The 17002-nt window shown below is 41.3% G+C and overlaps 1 protein-coding gene across 2 annotated transcripts in view; it reads right to left on the bottom strand.

Annotated features, from left to right (window-relative positions):
- LOC132300844 (anaphase-promoting complex subunit 1) overlaps positions 1–17002 on the bottom strand; it is a 129881-nt gene that overhangs the window by 47152 nt on the left and 65727 nt on the right. For both annotated transcript variants that reach the window (XM_059798096.1, XM_059798097.1), the window contains exons 18-19: positions 14963–15043; positions 3721–3792 (exon numbers count right to left, since the gene is read on the bottom strand). In XM_059798096.1, coding sequence (XP_059654079.1) covers positions 3721–3792; positions 14963–15043 — 153 coding nt within the window. The remainder of the gene's footprint in view (positions 1–3720; positions 3793–14962; positions 15044–17002) is intronic.

Here is a 17002-nt window from a genome sequence, read left to right as displayed (position 1 = left end):
TGAAGCCGTTGTACACTATTGTATGAGTTATCACAGTGTATAGTATTGTATGAGTTGTCAAAAACGTACAGTTAATATTGTATGAGTTGTCTCCTACCCTCATTACCATATATAGAATTACTATGTATAGGGTTTACTTGTTCTCCACTCACCTACTCCCGTAGCTTCTCCTATATAAACACCATTGTATTATTGCATTACTCACTCAATAAGATATACGTTTTCATGTATTCTCTTTCTCTCTCCCTTTCATCATGGTATCAGAGTGGAAATAGATCCCTCTTTAATATTTTTTTTTTTTTTTTTTTTTTTAGTCTTATTCAAATTCCGATCTTGATTCAACTCGGCTTTTTCTCAGCAATCGCTTCTCGGCGATCTCTCCTCGGTGGTCTCAGTTCTCGTCTCGGCAATCTCTCTCGGATCCCTCCTCAACTTTCTCTCAGCAATCTCTTCTTGGCGATCACACCTCGGTGATCTCAGTTCTCATCTCAGCAATCTCTCTCAGATCCCTCCTCGGCTCTCTACTCGACAATTTCTCTCGGGTTCATCTCGGCTAGATCTTGGTTCTCTTATCTTGGTTCCCTCTCGCTACTATATCTCATTTGTTCGGCAGGTCTTGTGATGGATACTAAGGAATCCCATCTACTTGGGTCAATCACCAGCACCAAATTGAAAGGGTCAAACTACCTTCAATGGTCTTGAGCCGTAGGGGTGTTCTTGCGGGCTCGAGGAAAACTATCATATCTTAAATCAACCACACCCACTAGTGATGAGAAGATTATTGAGGCTTGGGAGAAAGAAGATGCTCAAATTATGACTTGGTTATAGAACAACTTAGAGCCTAAGATCTTCAACAACGTGCCATTCCTAGAATCTACCAAAGATATCTGGGAAAATCTCAAGGACTATTTCTCGAATTTATTAGGATATTTTTAATCTCCAGCAGAGAGATCGTTCTGTTGAAGATTATTACTCAGAATTGAAGGGCATGTGGGAAGAATTGAATGTCTACCAACCATACTACAAACATTAAACAACAAAAAGGGCACAGGGAGGAGTTTTGGGTGGCAAAATTTTTCTTTGAACTTAAACCCAAACTAGCTCCGATCAGTTCGCATATTCTGTTTGGCAAGGAGATACCCATAGCAAGTGAGACTTTTGCTCGAGTTCGAAGAGCATCTATTCATGCCCCCTATGATTGAGAAGGACAACCACTCTGCTCTTGTTCCTACTGAGCGACATGATACTTTCCGTGGAGGACGAGAGGGCAAAGGTCCTTCCAACCCAGGCCGTGGTACTTGCGGCGGCAGAGGGGGTCGCGGCAGCAAGAAGTGTACTCATTGTGGCTGAAACAATCACTATGTTGACTTCTGTTGGGCTCTTCATGGCAAGCCAGATTGGGCTAATCAAGCTTCAGTTTCGGAGGAGACTACTCCCACTCCTGTGAATGAACAAGTTGTTCTCTCCAAAGCCGAATATGATTCTCTGATAAAGCGTGAGCGTGTAAATCAGCCCTCCTCCACCGCAACTACCGTTACTTCAGGTAATACGTGTCTCTATGCTTCCTCTTCTACACCTTGGATCATGGATTCAGGGGCATCTGATCACATGACAGATAACCCATCTCTTCTTTTTTGATATTTCTCATGTTATCTCACCATCGGTTGTTACTATAGCAAATGGTGCCAAATCGCCTATTCATGGAATTGGTACCTTCCGCACTTCAGGTCTCACTTTTTCATCCATTTTATATATCCCTCAATTTTCATTCAATTTATTGTCAGTTCGCAAAATCATATCAGATTTAAATTTCTTAGTTATTTTTTCTCCTTCCCGTTGTGTCTTTCAGGATCTCAAGACGAAGTAGACGATATCTGGGGCGTTTGAGAAGGATGGTCTTTACTACTTCCAGCCAACTACTGCTCCGACAGCTCTACATTCCACCTCCTCTTCAGCTTACAAGTGGCATTGCCGCCTTGGACATCCCTCTTCAAATAGTCTTCGAGCCTTGATCCCTTCTTTAGTTGATTTTGGTAAGTTTAATTGTACTACTTTCGAACTCAGTAAACATCGTTGAGCTACTTTTAAGTCTCGTTTTAATAATAAAAGTTTAAAACCTTTTGAGTTAGTACATTCTAATGTTTGGGGACCAGCTCGTACTGCTTGTTTATTTGGTGGTCGTTATTTTGTGTCATTTATTGAAGTACACTGGTTTATATTCTTAAAGATAGATCTCAAGTATTCTCAGTTTTTCAATCCTTTTATGCTGAAATTCAAAATCAGTTTGATGCAAAATTACTTGTTCTTAGAACTGACAATGCCCTTGAATATACACTTCATGCTTTTCAAAAGTTTCTTGAGTTGAGGGGCATTATCCCTCAAACATCTTGTGTTAATACCCCTCAACAAAATGGAGTTGCTGAACGGAATAATGGCCCACTCCTAGCTATTACCCGTGCCTTAATTATTCAAATGCATGTTCCAAAACATTTTTGGGAAGATGCAATTATGGTTGTTGCTTATCTTTTAAACCACATGCCTTCTAGGATCCTTCAAGGAAAATCACCCTTCCAAAGGATGTTTCCTGACAAAAACCATTTTTGCATTCCTCCAAAGGTGTTTGGGTGTGTTTGTTTTGTTCATAATCTAAGCACGGGACGAGACAAACTTGATCCTCGTGCTCACAAATGTATTTTCTTAGGTTATTCTCGCACTCAAAAGGGATATAAATGTTACAGTCCAACTCTTCCTAAACAATTTGTGTGTGCAGATGTAACTTTCTTTGAGGATGTTCCTTATTATTCCAAGGAAGGCAGTCGTTTGGAGGACTCTATTCTCCAAGAGTCTGTTCTTCTAACTCCAGTTTTTGATTCTGACATCCCACCAGCTCTTCGTGTTTATGCTCGTAGTCGGAAAAGAGTAGTTAATCATGTTCCAACGACTGAAGTAGTAAACCCAGCCTTGCCACTTCCACCAGTTGCTTCAACGCCTGGAGATTCTTCCATCTCTCCGAACTCTGATCTTGATCAACCTATTGCTGTTCGGAAAGATAAACGATCTTGTATCAATCACCCTATCTCCAATTTTGTATTGTATAATAAATTGTGAACTTACTTGGTTAAAAACTCTTTTACAGGAACTTGGGATTTCAGTCCAATACCCAATTCATCTCCATTATGACAATCAGGCAGCTATTCATATTGCTAACAATCCATTCTACCATGAGGGGACTAAACACATTGAAGTAGATTGCCATTTTATTCGATCTAAAGTTGACTCGAATGAGATTGTTACACCTTTTACTCCTTCTAGTAGGCAGCTGGCAGACATCTTCACTAAGGCGTTTCCCAAGAAATCTATTGATTCCATATGTAGCAAGCTGGGAGTTATTGACATTTACTCTCCAGCTTGAGGGGTAATGTTGTACAGTACTGTATGAGTTGTCACGATATACAATATTGTATGAGTTGTCACACGTGTATAGTTAGTATTGTATGAGTTGTCGCCTACCCCTCATTACCATATATAGAATTACCACGTATAGGGTTTACTTGTTCTCCACTCACCTACTCCCGTAACTTTTCCTATATAAACACCAGTGTATTATTGTATTACTCACTCAATAAGATATACGTTTTCATATATTCTCTCTCTCTCTCGCTCTCTCTTTCATCAGAAGCAAATTTTAGGAGCAGAGACCAGCAGCAAAGGAATGAATACCTGAAGAAGGGTTGGTAACTCCAACTCTGGAAAGGAAGACGGATGTCGAGCTGGTATATGTACATAGAGAGCCTGCCAGAGAACAACATTAATAGTTCAACATGTTAGAAACAAATGTATGGCATAATAATGTACTGCAATAGAGTATTATAAGATCGACAAGACTTCAGGAATGAGCAACTGCTGACACTAATAAATTAATCTTAACAACAAAACAACAAAAAATTGGCATGAAACAATCTATACTAAGCCAACCAAGTGACAAAAAATCTAAAAAATAAGTTTGAGGCATGTTCAGAAATTAATTTCGCCAAGCTTCAATAGAAAGTTCGAAAAACAGCTAATTAACAAGGAAATGTACAAAAGCATAGAAAAGATACAACTAGAAAAAGTGTGCACAGGAGGGAAAGCATTAAAGACAAATTCATAAATAAAACTGACAGATTTTTGTTTTTGGAGGTGTGGGGAAGTTAGGAGAAATATACCCCAAGAACTAAAGACAACTAGCAAGCAATAATGCAGTGCCACCACAATCAGACATAAAACTGTTCCTTATCTAATAAGGCACCACCTAAACTTCGTAATACTTCCCCCACAGCCATTACCAAATTTAGAAGTTGATGCACGCTAGAGACCACAGACAAATTACTTTACACCGAAGAAATATTTGCAGCAAGACTACAGCAATAAAAACAATAATCCATGTTCTTCATAGGATTTTTTTCAACCAAAAAATTCATAGATACACCCTTTAAGAATTCCCATTTTTCAATAATAGTTTTGGGGGATGTCCGCATTGCTTGGCTTGATGAGGTCCACGCGGGTACTCAGATGTCTGGCCTGGACCAATTTGGGAGCAATTTTAGGGCTATAACTAAATCATCAGAGGGAATGTTTACATTGAAGGGTTCTTCGCAACGAATTTCCAAGGTAGAGCGTGTGAGAGGCGAGGCATCAGGCGATTCTTTCCGACTACTCCGTGCTATTAAGGTTCGTAGCCGGTCGATAGTCAAAAGATGGTCGCGATTTTAGAAACATAAATGGGTTGTAACTGGAGGTGGTGGTCCAGGTATGTCCTCTGTCTTGAATCTGGCGAATTCTTCTATCTCTACCCATGCTTCTTCTTCTTCTACTCCTCCTTCTGGGGTGGTGAGGATAGTGGGTGAGAGGGAGGGAAGGGGGAGACCACCGTTGGTTCAGAGGCTTGCGCTGGTACCTGAAGTGGATGGCAAAGGGAGTGGTTCAGATACTTCAGTCAGGGATGGAGGGTATGAACACTCAGTGGAAGAGAGGGGGTTGATCAAGCTAATGTCGAGTGATACAAAACAAGGGAGTGCTTTTTTTGTGTGGGGTGCAGGTGTATGTTGATTGCTGATGGAGGATCTGTAGACCATTTGCGACCAGAGTTCAGCGCTTGTAGTGAAAAGGAAGATCTAAGGGACAATGAGGTTGTTGCGGAGCATACTTATCCTTTAGGGGACATCGATGATAGGGGTGGAGAGAGTACGGTGGGATTCCATACTCCTTTGGCAGTGGTCAGAGACCCTCGGATTTGGATGGTTTAGAAGACAACTGGTTTATGAAGGCTATCGAGGAAGAAAGCAATCTTCTGGGACTGACTTGGGAAGGGCAAGATAAGCAAGTTAAGGAGTTGTTTCAAGCAGTGGAGGATGAATGGGTGAGGAAGAAGGAGAAGAGCTTGCCAGTTTTGTAAGGGGTGAGAGAGATGAAAGGCCTGTTTTCTAAAGTAAACTATGAGGGAAGGAGTGGAGTAGGGAGAGCGAAGAGGAGTGGGGGTAGGAGGGGGAGTGGAAGACTCGATGTTTGTTAATGAAGCTCAATATTGTGTCTTAGAACGTTCAGGGACTAAATGACGTGAGAAAGAGGAAGGTGGTGAAGGCAATAATTTGGAAATGGAGAGTGCATGTGGTTTGCTTGCCGGAGACCAAGCTAGATGTGGAGGAGGCCAAGGTTATGAAAAGTCTGCAGGAGGGAGATTTGTGGATTGGGAGGTTATTGATGTGGAGGGGACTGCTGGGGGCATTGCTGTTTTTTGGGATAGGAGATGGGTGTCGAAGGTCAATGCTTGGAAAGGGAGGCATTCATTATCATTACTATTTGAGTTTGAGGAAGATGGTTCGAAGTGGTGTTTTTTGGGTGTCTATGGGTCTGTAGGTGATGTGGAGCGTAGAGAGATGTGGGAGGAGATGCGTATCATTAGAAGCAGATGGGGGGTTCCGTGGTGTGTTGGGGAGGACTTTAATATTATTCTTAACACGAGTGAGAGATCTTTTAGGGGTGCGTGGGATGGAGCAATGGCTGATTTCTCTGATTTTGTGGAAGCTAACTATTTGTTGGATCTTCCCATAGTGGGAGGTGCATTCACATGGTCGAGTGGGCGTGATCCTCTATCTTTTTCTCAACTGGATAGATTTCTTATTTCAGTGGAGATGGAGGAGAAGTTTCCGGATGTGTCTCAAGTGGCGTGTGTGCGCTATTTTGCTTGATTGTGGAGGGATTAGGAGAGGAAGATCCCCATTTAGATTTGAAAATATGTGGCTACGAGTGGGTGATTTCAAAGAAAAGGTCATGAACTGTGGTGTGCTTATGATGTTTGGGGTAATCCAAGTTTTCAATTGGCATCTAAGTTGAGACGCTTAAAGGGAGACATCAAGGTCTGGAATAAGGAAGTGTTTGGCAAGCTGGAGTGGTGGAAAAATCAGCTCCATACGGAAATTTCAGAGTTGGATAGGAAGGAAGGTGCTAAGGGGATTTCCGTGTTGGAGAGGAGTATAAGGGAGGAGTGCAAGGCTGAGTTTGAAGAGACTGTAGTGATAGAGGAAGTTTCGTGGAGACAGAAGTCTAGAGCCTTGTGGCTTAAAGAAGGTGATCGGATTACTAAATTTTTTCACCGCTTAGCTAACGCTCATAAAAGAGGGAACATCATTGGGTGGATAAGTTTTGATGGTGTTATGGCTGAAACTGAAGAGGAAATCCGAACAAGTTTTGTGGCATATTACCAGGAGTTGTTCACAGAGTCCGTCTCTTGGAGGCCGCGGTTGGATGATATTGAGTATGATACAATTTCTAATGAGGATAGGGTGGGTTTGGAGAGGCCATTTGGGGAGGAGGAAGTGCTGGAAGCTCTAAGGAGCTGTGACGGAGATAAAGCTCTGGTCCGAACGGGTTTACAATTGCGTTTTTCCAACAGAATTGGGAGGTGGTGAGAGCGGATGTTATGAGAGTAACGCATGCCTTCTTTGAGGAAGGTTGTTTTGAGAAGAGTTTGAATGCCTCTTTCATTACCCTTATACCTATAAAGGGTGGAGCGGTTGAAGCAAAGGATTTCACACCAATTAGTTTGGTGGGCTCTGTTTATAAGATTATTGCAAAGATCCTGGCTATTATGCTAAGGAAAATTTTGGATGGGGTCATTTCGGAGTCACAAAATGAGTTCGTTGGAGGAAGGCAAATTCTTGACCTGATTTTTATTGCTAGTAAATGTATTGATGCAAGAGTTAAGAGTGGTGAGCCGAGGATTGTGTGTAAATTGGATATTGAGAAAGCCTACAACCATGTGAATTAGGTGTTCTTATTGTATTTGTTGGAGAGGATGGGGTTCGAAACCAAATGGAGAGGGTGGATTCATCAATGTATTTCAACGACTCATTTCTCTATCTCAGTGAATGGGTCACTAGCAGGTTGCTTCGCAAGTTCGAGAGGTTTACGTCAGGGGGAACCCATTGTCCCCTTTTCTCGTTATTATTCTAATGGAAGCCTTTAGCAGACTCATGAAAAGGGTAGAGTTACTAGGCTTTATCCAAGGTTTTTCGGTGGGGCGTGCGCCAAACCTTATTGTTACATCTCACTTGCTATTTGCTGACGATACTATTATTTTTTGCAATGCAAGTGTAACTCATTTGAGGCATTTGAGGTGTGTACTGGCTTGTTTTAAAGTTGTCTCAGGGCTGAAGATTAACATTGGCAAGAGTGTGATTGTTCCAGTGGGGGAGCTGGATCATATTCATGATTTGGCAGCTATTTTGGGGAGCAGAGTGGAGTCTTTTCCGTTTTCATATTTTGGGCTGCCCTTGGGTTCTTCTACGAGGAGAATTGCCATCTGGGATCCAAAGGTGGAATGTTTCCAAAAGAGGGTATCCGGGTGGAAGAAGCAATACTTGTCAAAAGGGGATAAACTCACATTGTTGAAAAGTACCCTCTCTAATCTTCCTACATATTTTACGTCTTTGTTTCCAATTCCTAGAATAGTGATCAGTAGACTTAACAAGATTCAGGGGAACTTTCCAGCTTTGTTTTTCTTTTTCTTTTTTCTTTTTTTTTATCATTCAATAATAAAGCGTTCAAAAGGGGAAAGCGTTCCTAACAAAACCATAAACACCTGGGTACCCTAAGGCCCAACGAAGCTAAAAACTCCACAGTCTCCTCAGCAGAAGAGCAGAATCAACTCGAACCCCAAAAACAGAGAGAGCTAATAACAGAAAATTTCGGAACACTGATGGAAGATTCCTCTCCTTCAAAGGATCTTCTATTCCGCTCCCTCCACAAACACCACCAAAGACACAAAGGCGCCATCCTCCAGGACCTCGAGCCTGTGCTCCCACCCAACCCCCTCTCTAGGTGTCCATCAAGCCTCTAGTAAATCTAGGCATGACCCAACAAACTCCAAATAAACCTAGCAAAAGGTTCCAACAATCAACCACCACTAGACAATGCAACAGAAGATGATCAACCAACTCGCCATTGCACTTACACATGCAACAGCAATTCACCAAGATAAGCTTTCTCCTTCTCAAATTATCCAACGTCAAAATTGTTAAGGAAATGGTTATGGAGATTTGGGTGTGAAAGGTCCGTGTTTTGGAGACGTGATATTGCTTGTCGGTTTAGGGAGGAGGAGGAAGGTAGGATGCTTAGAGGTGTGTCTTCATCAGCATGCATGGGTTCATGGAAAGACATTAGTTAGGGTTAGGATGAGTTCTCTAAGCGGATACGGTTTAGAGTTAGGAATGGTTGTCATGTGAGGTTTTGGAAGGATATATGGTGTAGGGATGTGGTGTTGGCTTGTAGGTTCCCTAGTCTCCTCAAGATGGTTGAGGATAAGTGTTAACATATATGATATCCACGATTTATGGAATGACTTACCATAATAGCAGAGATTTGATTATGTTATAGAATATGTCATAGAATATGCTTTAAAATATGCTGTGATTTGATTTAGATTTGATTTAGTTTCCTTTCTTGTAATATGAGCATGTGCTCTTTTTATCTATAAATACTAGAGCTGTGAATGAGTAATTAATCTCATTCAAGCCTTTACACAATTCTCTCCTTCTTTTTATATTTCCACTTGGTATTAGAGCCAACACCTTTCCACACCTTTCAGCAGCCTTGCTACTTGTGCAATAGCCACCTTAGGCAGTTTGTGACATCGTGTGACGTTGCCTTCACATGTTTTTCTGTTGTGTTGTTTTGTGATTGAAAACAGGTATTTTTAAGATTTACAATTTCTTTTTTACTCTTCTAGGGTTAGGTAAATTGGGATAGTTGGTTTCCAACACTAGAAGGGCTTGGGTAAAAAAAATAAAAAATTGTCTACAAAGAGGTTCCGGATATTAAGAAGGAGGCTGTCTAGCTATATGTAAGCGGGCAGCGCTCCTTAAAAAAGTATATATTTGGACTTTTCTAGAATGGTCTGAGGAGACAATGTTATTGATTATGGTCTGAGTAAACCCTTCGATTTATTAGCAAAATTTGTGGTGTTTTCGGAGTTTTTTATTGTCATGTGACAGATTGTGACAAATTCAGAATTTGTGGTGTTTTCCGGTGGTGATGCCATTTTTCTCACTAACTCATCAGAAAATCCAGGCCTTCAAATCACCACAGTGAAGTTGGATGGTTCAACTATTTGATTTGGGCATAGTCTACCAAGATGTTCATTGGTGGCAAAGGCAACATTTGACTATATTACTAGTTCTGAGAAAGAGCCAGCTGAGTCAGAGAAGGCATATCCACAGTGGTTTGCAGAAAACACTATGGTTATGTCTTGGCTAGTCAATTCGATTCAACCAAACATAGCTGTTGGCTACATATTTATAAAAACTGCTAAGCAGATTTAGGATTCAGTTCAACGCACTTATTCTCAGAGGCAGAATAATGCACGAATTTTCCAGCTCAGGCGAGATACCACTAGGATTTCTGAGGGTGACTTGACAGTTTCAGGTTACATTGCCAAGCTTCGTGCTCTTTGGGAGGAGATGTCATATTATGATTACTTCCACTCTTCGAAGGATCCAAATGGTGCAGTTTTATATGCAAGGATTGTGGAAAAGAATCGAGCGTTTCAGTTTCTTGCCGGGTTGAACGATGAGTTTGAGTATGCTCGTGTTCATTTATTGGGCTTATCTTCATTCCCGACTCTTGAGGATGCATACTCCTATGTGTGGTCAGATGAGAGCTGTCAGACTCATCCATTAGGTGTTACTTCTGTTGATCGTTCTGCTATGGCAGTTCGGGTTCCCAACCTTGCACGAACTGCACCATCCAAGTTAGTTCATAGCTCTACCACCGGTCCTCCTCTGGGATGACAACAAGGTCGATGTGACCATTGCGGAAAAATTAGTCACATCAAATCTCGTTTTTATGCTCTCCATGGACGCCCACCACAATAGAAACAACAGCCTCGATCCTCTGCACAATCTGTTACACAACCAGTCTCTTTGTCAACTCTTAACAGCTCTGCCTTTACATCTTCTGCCACAGTTACCTTGACTCAAGCTGAGTTGGACAAGTTCAAGCAATTCTTCAACCAAATGCAGGCATCAGCTCAGCCAACCTCCACTTATGCCCACTCAGGTACTATTGTGTCTGCACATAGCTTATCTACATCTTCGACACCATAAATCATTGATTCTGGTGCTTCAGACAATATGACTGATATGTCCTCACTCTTTCAATCTTATAGTATCTGCTCTGGCCATCGCAAGGTACGGTTTGCGGATGGCTCTCCATCTTCCATTGCTGGGAAGGGTCACATATCAGTTACTCCATCATTAACTTTGTCAGATACACTTCATGTCCCACACAATTAACTATAAATCTTATTTATGTTAGTAACATTACCAAACAATTAAATTGTAGTGTAAAGTTCTTTCCCTCTCATTGTATTTTTCAGGATCTGGTGTCGAAACGGACGATTGGCAGTGGGCGTGAAGTGGACGGTCTATACCTGTTGGATGCTCCTTTGTCACCTCAAGCACATTTAGCTTCACTTTCTAATTTTGTTTCATCTATTAAAGCCCAGCTTATGCATTGGCACATGCGTTTAGGACATATTTCTTTCGGTTATTTAAAATATTTATTTCCTTCCTTATTTTGTAACGTGGCAGTGACAGATTTATCCTGTGAGACATGTCATATGGCTAAACATGTTCGTTTCAATTATCCTACTAGTAGTAACAAATCTGCTTTAACACCTTTGGATCTTGTTCATTCAGATGTGTGGGGTCCTTGCCCAGTTACATCTACTCTTGGATTTTGATATTTCGTATTGTTCATTGATGATCATAGTTGTGTTACATTGGTTTATCTTATGAAAACCAAAAAAGAGGTATACACCATTTTTAGAAAATTTATGACAATGGTTAAGACTTAATATGGTCGTACCATTAAAAAATTCAGATCTGACCAGGGTACGGAGTACACTTATGGGGAGGTACAACGGTTATGTACAGAATTTAGGATTGAGCATCAAATGGCTAATGTTAAAACTCCTTAATAGAATGGCCATTCTGAGAAAAAGAATCACCACATCCTTGACTTAGCCAGGGCAATCTGCACTGGCATGAATGTTCCCCAGTCATTTTGGGGAGATGAAGTTCTTACAGCTGTTTACATCATTAATAGAACTCCTTCTAGGGTTCTTAACTTTGCAACCCCTCTCTCAATCTTACATCCCAATTCATCTCTTTTTTTTATTCCTCCACGAGTCTTCGGGTGTGTGTGTTTTGTTCAACAGTTGGGGCAGACTCGTACAAAGCTTGACCCCAAGGCTTTAAAGTGTGTGTTTTGGGGCTATTCTCACTTTCAAAAAGGTTACAAGTGTTACCATCCTCCCAGTTGTCGCCGGTTTATATCCATGGATGTTTCTTTCTTTGAGTATACACCATACTATAGTGGTTCAGGTGGTTCTTAAAGTGAATGGTTCCCATTGAATATAATGGATGATCACCTTCTTCCGTCTTCAACTCCTCTACCGTTACCTGTTTCGTCTTCTATGATTCCTCCTCGTGATACCCCTCCAGCAGGGGGAATTGTTCCTTTTTCAGAGGTTTATAGTCAGAGACAACAGGGACAAGCTTCCCCTCACCAACTCCGCCTTCTCAAGCTATTGTTTCGCTTAATGATCACCCCATTGCTCTTCGAAAGGGTAAACGTTCTTGTACATACCCTATTTCTAATTTTGTTTATGATTATGCTCTCTCACCCTCCTATCAGAGTTTTCTTGTTAATGTTGTCTCGGTTCCTCTTCCTTCTAGTGTTGCAAATGCATTAGCACAACCTCAATGGCATGATGCTATGATAGCAGAGCTACAAGCACTTGAGAAAAATCAGACTTAGGACATGGTTTCGCTTCCTATTGAATGAAAGGTTGTGGGTTGTCGTTGGGTGTTTATAGTTAAGCATAATTCAGATGGGTCAGTTGCTCGTTACAAAGCCCGGTTGGTTGCAAAGGGTTATGCTCAAACTTATGGCATAGATTATCAGGAGACTTTTACCCCTGTTGCCAAGATGAATACCATCCGTGTATTATTTTCCATTGCTGCGATTCGATCTTGGCCTCTATTTCAGTTAGATGTCATGAATGCCTTTCTCAATGGTGATTTGCAAGAGGAGGTGTACATGGTTCCTCCTCCAGGCTTTCGTTCTCCTGCTCATTCTGGTATGGTATGTCATCTTCGTCGTTCTCTGTATGGCCTCAAGCAGTCTCTTCAAGCTTGGTCTGATTGCTTTGGGACTGCCATGCTCAAGTTTGGTTTTCATCAAAGTGCAGCTGATCATACCTTGTTTTTACGTCATTCAAGCAGTAAGACAGTTGTTCTCATTGTGTATGTCGATGATATTGTTCTTACCAGCGATGATACTACTGGAATTGCCAAGGTTAAAAGCTATCTTGGCCGTCAGTTTAAGATTAAGGATCTTGGTCCCCTACGGTACTTCTTGGGCATTGAGGTGGCTCGCTCCAAGGCTGGTATTTTCATCTCTCAACGCAAGTATGTTCTTGACTTGCTTTTTGCTTCTAATCAGCTTGGCGCTCGTCCTGCTGATACTTCGATTGAGCACAATCATAGGTTGGCTGATTCTAAATGGGAGTTGTTGTCAGATGTTCGTCATATCAACGACTTGTGGGGAAGCTCATCTATTTATCCATGACTCGACCTGACATTGCATATGTCATGAGCTGACATTGCATATGTCATGAGTGTCGTGAGTCAATTCGTGCACTCTACTCGTGCCCCTCACCTAGATGCAGCTATTCAGATCCTTCGCTATTTAAAAGGGTGTCCAGGTCATGGTATTTTGTTAGCCATTCATGGTCACTTACGTGTTAAGGCTTGGACAGGTGTTGATTGTTAGCCATTTGGGTTAATGTACCACTATTGGTGGTAACTTGGTTACTTGGCGCAGTAAGAAGTAAGATGTTGTCTCTCGATCTACTGCACAGGCAGAGTATAGGGCTATGGCTTTTAGGGTATGTGAATTGCTATGGCTGAAAACCTTAATGACAGACTTGTGCCTTCCAATGTCGCTTCCATTCTCACTCTACTGTGACAACAAGTCGGCCATTAGCATAGCAGCAAATCCCATTTAGCATGACACAACTAAGCATATAGAGGTGGACCATCACTTCATTCGAGAGAAGATCCTCTCTGGTCAGATTTACACTCCATTTGTCACAAGCTCTAAGCAGCTTGCAGACATTCTTACAAAGCGCGTCAGCAAGATTGTGTTTGAGAATGCATTGTCCAAGTTGGGCGTTTCAGATATCCACGCACCAAGGGGAGTGTTAGCATATATGATATCCACGATTTATGAAATGACTTACTATAATAGCAGAGATTTGATTATGTTATAGAATATGTCATAGAATATGCTGTGATTTGAATTAGTTTCCTTTCTTGTAATATGAGCATGTGCTCTTTTTATCTATAAATACTAGAGCTGTGAATGAGAGATTAATCTCATTCAAGCCTTTACACAATTCTCTTCTTCTTCTTTTTATATTTCTACTATAAGTATGTTGTGGTTGCAGATTATTTTCGGCTAGAGAATGGGAGAGCTAGTTGAGATGTGAGATTCCGTAGAAATTTTAATGATTGGAAGCTATTGGAATTTACAGATTTAATGGGATTAATTTATAGTCAAGTGGTGGAGGGGGAAGGAAGGGACGAGATGGTGTGGAGGGAGGGTCCAGAGGGGTGTTTGAGGTGAGGTTGTCTTACCAAAGCCTTACGGATTCGATAAGCAACGGATTCCCTTGGAAGGCTGCATGGAGGACTTAAGCTCCACTGAAGGTGCCTTTTTTCACATAGACAGCGGTACTTGGCAGCATTCTTGCTCTCGATAATCTTAGAAGAAGACGCTAAATAACAGTTAATTAGTGTTGCATGTGTAAGAAGACGGGCGAATCGGTTAACCATCTCTTGCTGCACTGCAAAGTGGTAGTAGATGTTTGAAGTATGGTCCTGAATGTTTTTGGGGTAGATTGGGTGGTGTCGAGGAACACGATGGATACGTTAGAGGCTTGAAGAGGGAGACCAATGGGCAGCCGAGTTAGAAAAGCTTGGAGGGTTGCCCCTCTTTGTGTTTGGTGGGGGTTGTGGCACGAGCAGAACAGGAGATCTTTCGATGGAAAGGAGTCGTCGGCGTGGGTTATTAAGTCGAATATTTTGCATTCTCTTTATTCTTGGGTTAATGGGAAAAATTGTTCATCTGTGGACAGTTTTTGGATTTTGTTGATAATGGCGCCTTTTGTGTCTTTTGTTTGCTTTGTTAAGGGTTCGCTCCCCTTTGAGCGCCTTTGTTAATATATATTTGCTCATCAAAGAAAAATTAATAATAGTTTTGGATTCCGAGAACAAGACTAACATAGTCCACTCACTGGTAAATAAAGAAAAAATGAGAGAGGAAAAGAACTGAAGGTCAAATAAGTATATACTTCTACCTTTGATATTGCTGGCTGCATAGTCCCCCGATAAGACGCTGCCAGGCCAAGCATTAATCCTACAGTCGTGCTTTCATGTTCCTACAAGGACAAAAAATAAGGAATGTGGTACATAGAGCTAAAAGCTAAACATTAAAATTATATCAATAATACCTTTAATAATCATTTTAAGAATATGTGTGCACTGTGCAGTTGTAGGTGAGTCAACATGTGTGTGTGATATATATATATATATATATATATAAAGAGAAAGATAGAGAGAACTAAAAAGATAACTGATGCGATGAACCAAGAAGTATAAAATTTGAGGTGTTATTATTAATTAAGCAAAATTTGTAAAATATCACTTTCTAATATCTAGCAAACCACAGAAAGCACTAAAGCAAATGAAGAGCGGCAGTTACCTTTGGCATCTCAATGAACAATTTTTAATTTTTTTTTTTTTTTTTTTTTTTTTAATAAGTAATAATTGAATAAAAAGGCATTCAAAAGGGGAACGCATCACTTATACAAAAGTGGAACCGAGGTCTAAGGCCCCAAAAAAATCCAAAAAAATGATTAAATCATCGGAAGAGGAGCAAGGACTCCTCTTCACATAACTGAAAAGAGAGCGAATAATATGAAGTTTCAATGTCGCCGTGGACAACTCCATCCCTTCGAACATTCTGCTATTCCTCTCCTACCAAATGCACCACCATATGCAATGTGGAACTATGCTCCAGTAATCGCGTACACCACTTCTCACACGACATCCTCTCCAAGCACTAATCAAATCCTTAGAAGAACGTGGCATTACCCAAAGCATGCCAAATAAACCAAATATAAGATTCCAACAGTCGTACACCACGGGACAGTGCAAGAGGATGTGATCAACTGGCTCACCATCTCGTTTGCACAGGCAACACCAATTAACGATACAGTTACCTCTCTTCCTCAAATTGTCAATCGTCAGGATCTTACCCCATACAACAGTTCATATAAAGAATGCCACTCTAGTTGGAGCAATAGAACGTTATATGGTCTTCCATGGAAAATCAAGGCTACCAAAGTTAGATAGGCGTAGGAACAAGGATCGAACTTCGAAACAACCATGGGAAGAGGGGATGCATGTTAGATCATCACTACCTCTGTCACTGCCTCCTGCCGACACAACAGATCCAAAAGAACACATACCTCGTCCATCTCCCAATCCTGAAAAGAACGCCGAAAGTGCACCTCCCACGTAATCCCACTACTATCAAGCCGATAAGAGTCGGCTACGTAGGCATGTCTATCAACTGAAATACTATATAATCTATGAGATAATGGCTGGTCACCACACCATAGATCCTCCCAAAAACGAACACATTTGCCATCATGAACTTTAAATCTGATGTGAGAAGAGAAGACATCCCAACCCTTCCGAATGGATTTCCACACCCCAACTCCTCCCACAAGAGAAACCGGACGAGTAGACCAACCGCCACTTCCTTCCCTAAAACGACATGAAACTACCATTCGGCAAGGGCGATGCCTTTCCCTCCCATATCTCCATAACCATTTACCCAGGAGAGCTTGATCAAAGGGAACCAATCTCCTGATACCCAGACCACCCAACTTCATGGGCTTGCAAACTTGCTCCCATCTAACAAGGTGATACTTAAACTCTTCGCCCCTTCCGCACCAAAGGAAATCCCTATGCATTTTTTCGATCCTTTCGGCAACAGAGCATGGAATTCGGAACATAGATAAAAAAAAATATGTGGGAAGGCATGATAAAGTGCTCTTTCTAAGAGTAACTTTCCCCTCCTTAGACAAATATTGCTTCTTTCATCCTGCCAATCTCTTCACATATATGTCAATCACTGGATCCCAACTCCCATTACGCACCTCTTCCTCCCTTCACAACTCCATACCATCCACCCGAATTCGTCCTATGTGATTATTCCTTCTGTGGGTATTAGCGAGTCTGTTAAAAAAATTTGTGTTACGATCTCCCTCTTTTAGCCAAAGAGCCCGAGATTTTTGTCACCACGAGATCCCCTCCATACTAGCAATCTC

The sequence above is a fragment of the Cornus florida genome, unplaced genomic scaffold (genome assembly GCF_030987335.1).
Source record: "Cornus florida cultivar Cherokee Brave unplaced genomic scaffold, ASM3098733v1 CherokeeBrave_3.0.0_Hap2_Chr03, whole genome shotgun sequence".
Lineage (NCBI taxonomy): Eukaryota > Viridiplantae > Streptophyta > Magnoliopsida > Cornales > Cornaceae > Cornus > Cornus florida.
Note: the sequence above shows the minus strand (reverse complement) of the source record. Positions and strands in the feature narration are given on the sequence as shown.